The 13231-nt window shown below is 32.8% G+C and overlaps 1 protein-coding gene across 6 annotated transcripts in view; it reads right to left on the reverse strand.

Annotated features, from left to right (window-relative positions):
- The window catches only part of CNKSR2 (connector enhancer of kinase suppressor of Ras 2), a 265996-nt gene that overhangs the window by 49361 nt on the left and 203404 nt on the right, over positions 1-13231 (reverse strand). For all 6 annotated transcript variants that reach the window (XM_006911616.2, XM_006911617.2, XM_025046618.1 and 3 more), the window contains 5 exons: positions 10688-10736; positions 10089-10261; positions 6996-7069; positions 6640-6711; positions 588-655 (listed from right to left, as the gene is read on the reverse strand). In XM_006911616.2, coding sequence (XP_006911678.1) covers positions 588-655; positions 6640-6711; positions 6996-7069; positions 10089-10261; positions 10688-10736 — 436 coding nt within the window. The remainder of the gene's footprint in view (positions 1-587; positions 656-6639; positions 6712-6995; positions 7070-10088; positions 10262-10687; positions 10737-13231) is intronic.

Here is a 13231-nt window from a genome sequence, read left to right on the forward strand (position 1 = left end):
AAGCTACATTGGAATGGTGACCACAGCTTTCGTTACGATATTAATTCTGTATCATGACACGTGTTTCCTAAATCTGAGGTTAATACCAAGGCAAGTTCCATCAGATCACAGAGTTACACAGGAACAGAAGTAAAGAACATAAATGAATGAGATAATTTATGGACGAAGGAATAATTCATTTGAGCTCTTTACATAAAAGGCCACTTAAAAGTTTATGAGACTATTAAACAGAATAAAACTCAACACCAAGGACCTAGACTTGGGTCAATATATAGGAGCAATTACAGACTTTTTAATTTTTAAGAATTTTTTTTCTTCCATAGGAAATAGACTGAGGGAGATGGCAACAAACAGAAGAGAACTTCATATTATCTGCTCCAAAAATTTGAGAATTTATTCCCTATTTGTTTAATTTATTAAACCTTACCTGTAAGATGCTATGGTTTGGATTCAAAGTGCTCAAAAGACAAATAACCACAAACTAAAATATACATTTTCTCTCAAGTGATAACAATGAATCACTGTACAGGATAACAGCAGAAAAAAAAGTATAACACAATTGTAAAAAAAAAAATGTATTCCTTTACCTTGTTCTTGCTTAATCCGCTCTCTTTCTGCATATCCTGCAGTCAGGATATTAATTCTGTTAAGCCATCTGAAAAAAAAAAAATCAAACTCAGTAACATTGCAACTTAATTTCTTATACTTTACATCTTAGAAATATTCAAGATGTTTAAGAATACATGAAATAATCCTACATAAAACACGTATTCTTTACTACTCTTGACACATGGAGTCTTCGATGAGCTATAATTTGCTGTAACAAATTGCTCCCACACCAAAGATGCCATTTTAATAGGAAAGTCTTGGGTAAATCTGTTAATAGGGCTTTGGTCATCTCAAAACCCTTCATGTTACAGATATTAACTATTTCTGCTGTTCTTTTGTTCTTCAGAACAAATGCCCCTTTAGAGATTTTTAATCAATATCAGATCTAACTTATCCAGATTAGGGAAAAAGTTGTAGACCTTGCCTGTCAAAATAAGTTTTATTTTGAAATACAAGTTTTGATGAAGCTCATTTCACTTTAAAGATACAAGGGGAAAAACACCTTGGGAGGACTTCAGGAATCTGTCTCTAAATACAAGGGTATTACGTTTTCCAAAATCAAATGAGCATATACAATTTTAACCTTTGTTTAGATCCTGAAAACTTAATTCCATGAACAATAGTAACTTAAAAATAAATCTTAGCTCTTTCCTCTTTCAGTAGTGCTACTATTGCCAGTGTAGGGGACTGTCTGAAGCAAACAGTTGTTTCAATCTCTTTCTTTTGTCCTGCCAGGTCACTCCCAGTATTCATTATTTCAACCGTTTACCCTGCATCAGATTAGTAAATCACAAAATCTTTAAAGTAATCTGACAATTTCCCATTGATCATTATGAGCTATGATCCATATACTTTCTGAAATCAGAAGTTAAGGAAGAACCATCTTCCAAACAAGCCTGAGTAAGTCTGCAATCACTAGTATAGCTAATATCATTAAACTCTGGAACAATCTGATTGAAATATATTTTTAAGAAAAAGATGTATTTGGGAACTTTTTCTCCTAAGAGCCTATCTCCCCTGTTAATTTGAAGATGACATTCTGCGAACTAATTCATATATTTCATCATTTATGCCAAGTAGTGTTAACTGTGCATCAGACACTTAGAGCATCTTGAAAAGGGAGGAAAGTTGTGTCTCTAATAGATAAAATCACATCCATGGACATTGAAGCTTTAATTTTAAGAATCAGTCACTTATAGCCCAACTTAATTTCGACAAAATCTACAGTGTAATTATCACCTCAAGTATGTTTGGGAAGTGAAGAAGGGACTGGAACAAAAATGGGATAAAGATCGATCCGATGAATTCAGTAGCATGGTATGTATACACACGCTCCAGAAAATTATAAACTGTAAGTCAAAAAGTCAACATCATGACAAATAACCTTTTTAAAAATGACTTAATCATTAGTAAAAAGGTCAAAATTCAAACCTAGTCTATAGGTCATTTGCAGTAAGAAAGGGGTTGAATTTGTACCACAAGGCAAATCCTAGTACTCTTGGAAAAGATTGCCCCGGTCCTTTTTGGATGAAAATGATAATACCACTAGAAGAATGTTCAGTATTGAATTTTAATCCAGTATCTCATATTTACTACTTTAAAGAATATCACTGAAATTTCATTTTATCAGAAGTCTAAAAAACAATGAGATCTTTTTAAGATAAATCAGGAAACTAAAAAGAAGCTTCCTTAACTTTTCAGTTCAACATTTATTGTTTGCTATATACTGAACAATGAGCTATGTTTTGGGGGCACAAAAATGAATAAGACATAATTCTTGCTTTCAATGAGCTTAAGAATTGCTAAATTTCCTAAGACAATTGAAATATTAAACTACTTTTAGGAAGAAAAATTCTGTTCATAATAAAAACTCTTTAGATAGTGTGTGTATAAACTCAGGCCACTGCGCACAGTTATGATAGGCTGAACAATACAAAATATTGGTGCAGCCTTAGGTAAATTTGTCCTTACGGCATCATCCCCAATCTTTTTGACACTGGGGACCGGTACTCCTATGAGAATCTAACTCCTGATGATCTGAGGTGGAGCTGAGGTGGTGATGCTGGTACTGGGGAGCGGCTGCAAATACAGATGAAGCTTGCCCACCACTTACCTCCTGCTGTGCGGCCCAATTACTAACAGGCCACAGACTGGTACTGGTCTGTGGCCCAGGGGTTTGGGAATCCCTGATCTAGAAGATGTATAGCTACCTATACACTTGTTGCAGTTATGATTTGGTATTTATAGGCTATTATGAACAGGAGATATTTATGCATTAATGAGTCAATTTATTCGGAGCCTATCTGTGCCAGGTACTGTTCTAGGCACTGAGGAAACAGATAAAAAGTGTCTGCCTTCAAAGTATTGTCTATCTTAGGAGGGAGACGGACAATACACAGGGATACAAACAAACATGTCAAGCAGTGCAAAGGTATTACAAAAAAAACGCAAGGTAAAAAATTAGAATATCAAAGGTGCCAAGGAATGGGGGTGGCTGTTTTACGAAAAAGTAGTCAGGGGTACAAGTACTAGATTTAGAATCTTTTCAAACATATTGATGGGGGAAGTTCTTTAATATTAGGTCTAAATTCAGTACCTTACCATATCACCAATTCTTTAAAACAAGAAATGTAAGTTAGGAGATATTGGCCCCATAGTGAACAATCCAATGATGTTGTCAGTAACTGACACAGAATAATGTATTGAGAGGGAAAAAAGAGATAAGAACCGTGGGAGAAATGTACAAATATAATCACCAAATAGAAGTTAATAAGTTCTCACAATTACAAGGACATATGTGCTGACATGATAAGGAATATATAGGCCAAATGAATTCAGTAAACAAGTCTGAGAATACTTGAGAAATGATGTTTTGCTTTCTTCCCACAGATTTCACAAACTGGAAACTTTTTTTAATGTTTCAATACTCATTTCTGAGGAGGAAACAGATGGATGGTGGCAGGGTGCTCAAAAGTGTTTTTGCAAATTATTTCACAATCAAACTTGCAGCTGCTTGAAAAATAGAAGGTGAGATTTTAATATTCTACATGTGTGTGTGTGTGTGTGTGTGTATACACATAGATTTGGGTATAGGTATATGCATGTATATATGGTTACACATATATATGAATCTGTGTATGTGTATGTAGATATAAACACAGACTTTATACAAGAAAATTAAATTTAAGGATTACTTTTTCATTCCCATTATCAGATCCTGTCACAACTAGCAATATATGTTTTAAATACATATGGTAACGCTTTAGAAATTATAAAAGAACCAGATAAAGGCTATTATAGGCTATTATGAACAGGAGATGCATTAATGAGTCAATTTATTCAGAGCCCATGTGTGCCAGGTACTGTTCTAGGCACTGAGGAAACAGATAAACAAAACAAAGTGTCTGCCTTCAAAGTATTGCCTATCTTAGGAGGGAAGACAGACAATACACGGGGATACAAATAAACATATGTCAAGCAGGAGCAAGGGTATTACAAAAAAATTCAAGGTAAAAAATTAGAATATCAAAGGTACCAGGGAATGGGGGGTGGCTATTTTAAGATAAAGTGGTCAGGGGTACAAGTACTAAATTTAGAATCTTTTCAAACATATTGATGGGGAAGTTCTTTAATATTAGGGCTAAATTCAGTACCTTACCATATCATTTGGCCTATATATTCCTTATCATCTCAGCACATATGTCCTTGTAATTCTGAGGACTCACTAACTTCTATTTGGTTATTATTTGTACATTTCTCCCATGGTTCTTATCTTTTTCCCCCCTCTCAATTAGTATAATTATAATTATTATAAGTATATCATCTTTTGAAGACTTAGGTACATGTCTTTAAAAGATTATATATAGAATGAACCAGCACCCAGGTCATTTTGCTGTTATATAACAATCAGATTACTGAATCGAGTCGTTGGAGGGTGTCTCTCCCTATTACTAATTCTCTATGAATATTTCCAGCACTGACTCTCTCCATTTCTAGTAATGAGTAATTTTTTTTTTAAACTTGCCTATTGAAAGTAGACATCAGGAATATGCTTTTTTTTTTTAAAGCAAAGCAAAACAATAAAAGTACATTATACTTAAATTTTAAAAAAGATTCAGTATTTCAGGACAATTTAATTCTGAAGGCTGTAGTGCACTCTTAAACATATGATGTGTAGATGATATATTTGATCAGCTTCATTTTGTCTTTGACCCATTGCTTAGAAAAAGGAACAAGGTGAAACACATGCGTTGGGTTTAGTTTCTGTGGTATCCTGAAACAGATATGTCCATTGCAGTATTAGGGAAGAGTAGTAACATCACTCACTTCTGAAGTTATTGCTAACACAGGGTAGGGAATGCAGAACAAGAATGGCTTTACAGTTCATAAAAATGCATTTTTGAACAGGCTATTTTTGAAGCCTAAGAAGACCCTGATTAGCATGTATTGCAGATGATTAAATCACATTAATTCTTAGATGGAGGTGACTGTTCTAGTGTATTCATCTTGAAAGGTAGGATATGCTCATATATACTACTTAGTTTCAGTTCGGTCATGATGTGAACATTTCATATTTCTTCCAAGGGCGTTGAGCTCAACATGTAGTGAAATGGATAGTGAATAATTAGAACAGTAGAATATAAAATTATTAAAACACAAAATAGAACGACATAGTCCTCCCATGTCATGTGAAAAAACATTTTTCATTTTGAAAACAGATTAAGGAGAAAAAGCTCTCCAAATTCTGATTGTCTAGTGTGAAATTTCAAGAATGGTAACATATTAATCAAGGGAACATTATAGAAACTACATGAAAAGCTCGGTTCCATTATCAATAATAAAAGATTTTATCAAGTGTTCTCAACACCTTTCCCTGCCATTTCCTTGTATTCACATCCTTGCTTTGGAATAACCATGCCTGTACTCCCAAGTGTCAAAGAACAAGATTACTTAAGAGTTCATTTAGTGTGTTCAAGCACATTTATGATGCTGTAGAATTTTGTGCTTAAAAATATCTGGATACTAATTTTTAAGAGAAACACAAAGAAAGGTAAATGAGATAAGAGTCCAAAGTATGTAAAGGGAATATATATATTGCTAGCAAACATTTTATAGCACTTAAGATTTAGTAGGCTTTTATGGGTGCTTATTTATTCCTCACAAAAGTCTTATGGGTGGAAATCATTATTATCTCCATTTTTTAAAAGGGTTAATACTCGGCATAAAGAGGTCAAGATCTATGTCCAAGGTCACACAGCTAGTCAGTAGGAGAGCTGGGATTTGGACAGTCTGGTTCCAAAGTCCATGCTCTTGGCCACTATATATAACCTCCTTAACTGTCAGCAGGTTTTATATACATAATATGCACTGCCTGCTAAAACCCTATAAAGAAAATTTTTCATCTTCAATCTAATTTCTATGAATCTAGAAAAGGGGGAGGGGGAAGGAAAGAAAAAGGAAGAAAGAATCCAACTCATAAAAGGTAAAGTGGAAACACAAAGCACAATGTTGTAGATGATAGAAAAAGAATATATATATATATATTTTCCCAGAGCCACCTAATAACCGCATAGCTATCTAATCACTTGGCTATACAGTCCTGACCAATGATAAAAGTAAGGTGACAGAAAGAAATACTGACTTTGCTTAGGCCTGAATCATTGAGATGGATGTTCTGTCATAAAAATCAGCACTAGGAAAAGTCAGCTTTTTTTGTGGGTATCTTTTTTCCCCACCTGGGAATAAATTTGAAGACATATTCCTGAAATGGACTTTTAAAAAAATATATTTTTTTGCATTGTTTTTGAGCCTATACCTGGATTCAGGCACATTTTTGGTGAACTTGACAGTCAATGAATTTATTTTGACTTTTTAAATATTATTCTTTAAAATTTGGTATGGTTATATTTTATTTTAAACAGATCGATCTAGAAACTTCAGCAACATGATTCCCTAAGTATTAATGTGGAAAACTTAGAATTCTAAGCCTTGCTGACTTTCTAAGTACTTTGAAATTTAAGTACACTTTACCTGTTCATGTCATCAAGATGCTCAGCAGCAAAATAAAAGCTTTTGATTTTAGGATGACAGGCTTTGAATGCACTGCAAAAGAAAACAAAGTACATTTATTTTATTTCAAATTGGGAAATAAGTTAGAACAAAATCATTTTTATGGGTAAAATTACCTCAACATCTAACCTGAGTTCACATGAATAATGCTTCTGCCACGATGACAGAAATCAGTAAAAACTTCAATTTTCTGCCCACAAAATGCTTTCTTATTACCTCAATTTGAAAGCATTAGACAAGCAACATGTAATTTAAAAGCTAGAAAAATTTTAAAAAGCCTTCTCTTTTCTCCCTCTTCCCCAATAAAATCAACTTACTATTTCTTGCGGCATTCACTGGCTCTATCAATTTTAAATTCAGGCAGGCTGATGAATCCTTCTGCTTTTTCATCCTAAAGAGGCAACATTATTGTTTAGGATATTATATACAAAGGTTTGAAGCCGATGATACTATGTAACTATGCTTTAAATATCTATACTAATAAATCTGTTCACTTAATTCCTTAAATTTGACATTTTAGAGAGTAGAATTCTACTCTTATCCCTTATATTCCATTAATTTGAAGGTATATTTTGAACATTTAGAATACTATACGTTAAAATATAGAGAGAAAATTTAAAAAATCATTTTGTATTACAATAAAGATAGAAAATTATTTAATTCTCAAAGTGAAACATGTTTTGTAACTATCTCATCAGAATATATATATACTTTTATAACATATAACTTTATTCCACATTTACAATTCACAATTTTCTATTATTTTTAGTGTTCAGATATAAAATATAGGGAAGTTTACTAATTCAATTCTTTTTATTCTCCAAAAAATCTCTTATCAAATCTGAATTAAATAATTGCTTTGTGTATTCAAGAATTTATAAATAAAATAGGTTAACATAATCTTCAAATATCTGATTTGGTATACATGCCATACGTATGTGTGTGTATAAATATATATATGTTATTTTTCACTTGGAAAATTAAATGAAATCTATAAAATCCTTCTCTCTCTAATGAGGGATGAAAAAACAAGGAAGAAAAATTATCCAAAATCTTACATTAGACACAAGTTATCCTAACTACGCTAAGATTAACTTTGGCTTAAACCCTTTAATCGATGTTGTCCCTTTCATGCTCATGACCAAGCTCCTCAGACTTTTACTCTCTTAAACTTTGATCTGTGCTATACTAATTCATGGCTTCTGATATCTCGAGTTTAAGTGAGATTAAATCTCCATTTGCTAGCTCAAGAAAAAAAAAGTCTCAATTCTTTTACTGTGTGTGTGTGTGTGTGTGTGTATGGAAAAACTTAACAAAAATTCGATGTTACTTATAGTGACTAAAATGTTATAAAAAAGCAGTATTATAATTTTCAATATTTTTCAATATTTGAATATTTTTTTCTTCCAATCTTACAGTAAATACAATAGTCTCAAATTTCACAGCTTTGATTTCTGTTATGTTACCCTGATGCCATCAATTAAAAATTTTTAAATTTTAAACAATTTTAAATATTTTGGGGGTAGTTATTATCTTCTCACTATGATGTGATAAGGGACTTTTACATTTCTCCTAAAAAAATCACACTAGGGTATTTCTTGCAATATATACTATGGAATTATTTACTCACTTCTCACAAGGCTAACACAGTAACAATAACTCACTGAAACTTAGCTACTGTTCAATAAAAAGAGGCTAGTTTTTTTTATTACCTAAACTTTGAAAGATAGACTATAATTTAGCATACAACAGGCAAATCTACAAGTGACCTTAAAATAAAAAGAGACAGAGAACACTATATTTTGATAATACTGGATTGGTGTGTATATGTGTGTGTGTGTGTGTGTGTGTGTGTATGTGTGTGTGTGTATGTATGCTAAGTGAAAGTGTAGGAAAACTATGTTTGCTCACTATATCTAAAATAAGATACACTTAGTGACTTAGTGAAATAGAATATTTTTAGGTAATTGTGTGATGGTCAGAAAAAAATATCAATAGTATAGAAAATAATCAAATCCTTCTACACAGGTAATATAGACACTTATAATAGTGAAACAGTAATTTGAGATTTCACAAATAAAACAAGACATCAATTTGAAAAACATTACTAATAGCATATGTTTACTGAATACTAGTATATACTAGGCATTGTTTTAAGTGAGCTTTACATGCATTGATTCATTTCATTCATATGAGAGCCCAGTGAGCTAGGCATTATTATTACTCCCTTTTTGCAGATAAGGAAACTGAGGCACAGTAACTCAGGCAGTGTTAGGTCTATCTTAACCATAACCTAACATAATATAAAATAACATAACAGCCTGTCTAGAAAACAAAAAATTATCTATACTATATGTTATAATCAAAGGCATAACGTTATTTTAAAAAATTAATCTTCAAATACAAATTAAATAATGTCATAATAGTATTCATATGACTATTTAGCCAGCATATTGCATTAAACCATGTACATGTTTTTAATTAAAATTTTTTTCAATTATGGTTGACATTTAATATAATATTAATTTCAGATGTACAGCATAGCAGTTAGACATTTATATAACTTGTGAAGAGATTCCCTCTGCTTAATCTAGTACCCACCTGGCATCATGCATATTTATTACAATATGATTGACTATATTCCTGGTGCTAAACCATGTCTTGTTTTTGAGAAAAAAAAGTTAAAACAGAAATTATTGCTAACAAAAACTTAAGGTGAACTGATAGATAGCTACGGCAAAGGAATCAAAGCAAATGTAGTGTAAAGGCAATACCAATGAATAAGGTATACACTTGTGTATCTGCTGTGATATGTGATAGGTTGTGATATAATTACTTTGGATAAAAATCTGTTTACTGCAAATTAAACAAGAAATCACAAGAACAATTTAAATGTATTATATACACCCAATTGAGCCAAATGAAATGAATACTTGCAGATTTTCAAAACTAGTCTACTAGTTCATTTTTTTCTTTAAGAAAATAAATTCAAGTGATATAAATTTACTTAAATTACTAAAGGACTTCCTTCTCTGTCCCCCCCGAAAAAAACCAGAAAAGGATTTAAAACCTTGAACGAAAGCAAGATATTTAACAATTTATGTCAAATTTCCAAATATAATCTTTTTAGTTAAGCTATTGCTTGAATTAGCTTGGATTTTTAATTAGATATACAGGATTTTATTATACTTTATCTGTTTCAGATATGTTGCTACATTAGAATAAAAGAGACAACTATCTTTCCATAACCCCAAAATGCAATCATTTTAAGAAGGCATACTAAAAAATATCTAGCAGAAGTCTCCTGAATTAGCCATAAGGTGATTATGATTTTAAAACGTGTCTCAAAACAGTGATTCTTTTGGTTAAAGATGCAGAATAGATGGCAAACAAAATGTGCCTTGTCTTACCTCCTCATTAATATACCAATATAGGGATGCATCTTTAAGGACAAACCAATATTTCTTCCATTTCTGTGAAAAATAACTCTTCGCGTCTTTCTTTTTCCAAAGCCAGCCCTCACAGTCACCACGGCCAAGATCTTTGCAAGAAATTCGTCTTTTGCTCTTGCCAGCTATAGGACCTATAGGTAATAGTGGGTAAAAAATGCTCTTTAAATTTTATACAGGTGTGAAGGTAGAAGATTAATCTATAGATCACAAAGATAAGTCTGGGTACTTAACCTTAAAATTTTTTTATTTTCACATTGTATCAGAATAGAAAAATACGGATTTTTATAATACCTTTTCCCCCGACATAGGTGACATACAATTTAATCAAAAGTGTGTAATCTCAGTCTCAAAACCTGTTGAGACCATCTGTTGTAAAAGGCAGCTTGTGTCACAATTGACCCGAAAGAGAAGCTGGTCTTGGCAGCATCTGTGTTAAGGGATTGTGCTCTTCCAAACCACACCGGGCTCAGGCAAGAGAGGGCGGGGGGGAAGTGTGCTGGTCATTATCACAGTGCAAACTAAGCAAGTAGATGCTTCGTTTCATTTCCTATTCTTACCTTTACTTTTCTTCTTTGATTTGTGCTGCAGAGAAGACTGCTGAAATGTCTGAAATCAAAGATAAGGAAGAGTGTTATCTGATAGGGTGCCATCAGGAGCGCCATCATGGTGCACAGAGCTTGCAAGAGCTGAGCGATGACTCTGAACCCAGGTCAGAGAAACCACTTTTTTCCCTACGGTCTCAAAACAAATTCATATATATCATGTCACTCAACTTTCTAATTTCCTGTGAAGCAAGAGAAGATACTATCTTTGTTCTTATTTTGTAGGCAGAGAAGTCAGGGCACAAAGCAGTGGTGAAGCTAAGGGCTCTTACATATGCATGATACTACTTCGTACCTTTTAAAGGGGTTTATTGTACTTTCTCAGGCAATATCTCATTTGATTCTCACAAAAATCTTATTAAGTAGGCAGGCAAATATGACTATCACTTGTTCCTTTGAACTTCATTCTATTACATAAACCACCACCACCTACTGATCTCATAGGCGCTTCTCCTCAGTTGCTAAGTATTTTGGTCCTTGGATGAATATTTTCTTCTCACACTGACTTCTGTCACTATTATTGGTGACTAATCTTCATATAGGGGATGTCAACACTTTGTCTCCTCAGTCCCTCAACTTTAATGATCTTTATTTCGCCATCCTTCAGCCACTCATCACCATGACCATATATCATATTAAGCATACTCCAACCTCACTGCCTCTATTATCTACATTTTACATAGTCTAATACTCCTATCTCATCAATTTTTAGAAAATCTTCATTGAGGTATCCAATTCATTGACCTTATCACCCTCTGTGCCTTTATTTCTTTTCTTCCACTTGGTTTCCATAGGACATCATTATAACCATTCCCTTGAATAATGCTTCCTGCATCATACTTGCCTGGCTAAACAACCATCCCAGTTAAACCTGCCTGTCTACTCTATGCTAAGTACTGGAACAGCTTAATGTCTTAATAGAAAAACCCACAACTCTATTGACTGGTCTAGCTTTAAATTAATGACTGTAAATCATCAGTTCCAGTCAGACAGTCTACTAAGCTACATTGTTCACTGGTGTAGTAAGTTTAATTATGTTCATGATTAGTTAGCTAACAGGCTACAGAAATAGCATGTGTAATTGTAAATCATAGATAATCCTTCAAAATGAATTTTAGGTATCAGATTCTTCTTTTTCTTTACACAGGTTATGTCTATTAGGGGCAACTGGTCTTGGTTTTATACAATACATTTATATTCTGTGACATACTTTCTTATTTAGTATCTTTGCTCATAAAACAATAGAATAATAATATTCTACGTATATAATAGTTTTCTTGTTTTGTATATGGTTAACACAATTTTCATGAATATAATATTCTGGATGGATACCAGTCCTAAAGAAAAGGATCAGATAATTTACTGTGATACAGTGTAACCCAGAAATAATCACTCAAGTGTCAAAGCAATATAAATATGTATGTATGTATGTATATATATATGCATGCATGTATGTATGCATGTATATGTGTGTGTACGTGTGTACATGCATGCATGTGTGTGTGTGTGTGTGTGTGTATAAAACTTTGCAGGATCCATGGCTACCGAAATTCACAATCAGTTTTGGAGAGAAAGCATAAAAGATAAAACCCATTATGTTGTGCTGATTTTCTTGAGTGCACTTTGCTTCAGAATAATAACTCAAATAACAACTCAGGCTACTATGCTTAAGTATAGTTAATTTATATATAGTTATTTTCCCTAAATTGTTTGGCTGTAAAATTACTGATTGGGTTTCTTTTTTCCTTTTGTGTTTCCACAAGTAATCATTATAATTTTACAGCTCGTTATTTTTACAAATGACAAAGATGGGGGTGGTTTGTTTTTAGGAAGCTATATTGATAACAGACAGCTTGAAAGAATTGAGTTATATAATGTGCCTCCTATGCATTTTGCATGCTATTCCTTAGAATCTGGAGGTTTATCTTTAACTCTACGCGAAAATATATTTTATGCTCTCCAGGTTTTCTTTTTCACAAGATTATCTTTCCTTTCCCTATAAATATATTCTCAAACCCATTGTGATTACAGAGTATAATCAGTGTATATATTGTTGAAACCTAAGAACTCTTAAGCATAAAATACAGATTTATTTATCATTCAAAAAAGCAAAGCCTGAGATGTTTTTGTAAATATTATAAATATTACAATGCAATTCTCTTAAGAGAGACTTCATTATTTTTCCAAGGGACATTTTCAAAAATGAAAAAGTTAAAATTGAATTATATCAATTAAAATCATATAATTGAAGTATATGTGTTTGAAAGTAACAGGAAAAACAAAGAAAACTACAGTTAAGGAAATAGGTCTCTGAGCAGAAGTTACTATAGCAGGCCTGAGGCAGCTATCTTAGAAGGGCCAGCTTGCAAGGTAGGCCCTGGGCTAGCACTTGAGAACTTGGCTGGTAAACAGTTCCCTATACTGATATGAAGCTTCCGTAAGAGATACGATTGTTTTGCCCACCTGGGGACTAAACAACTACTTTCCTTTTGGAGGTCC

Source organism: Pteropus alecto, unplaced genomic scaffold, assembly GCF_000325575.1.
Source record: "Pteropus alecto unplaced genomic scaffold, ASM32557v1 scaffold23, whole genome shotgun sequence".
NCBI classification, from domain to species: domain Eukaryota; kingdom Metazoa; phylum Chordata; class Mammalia; order Chiroptera; family Pteropodidae; genus Pteropus; species Pteropus alecto.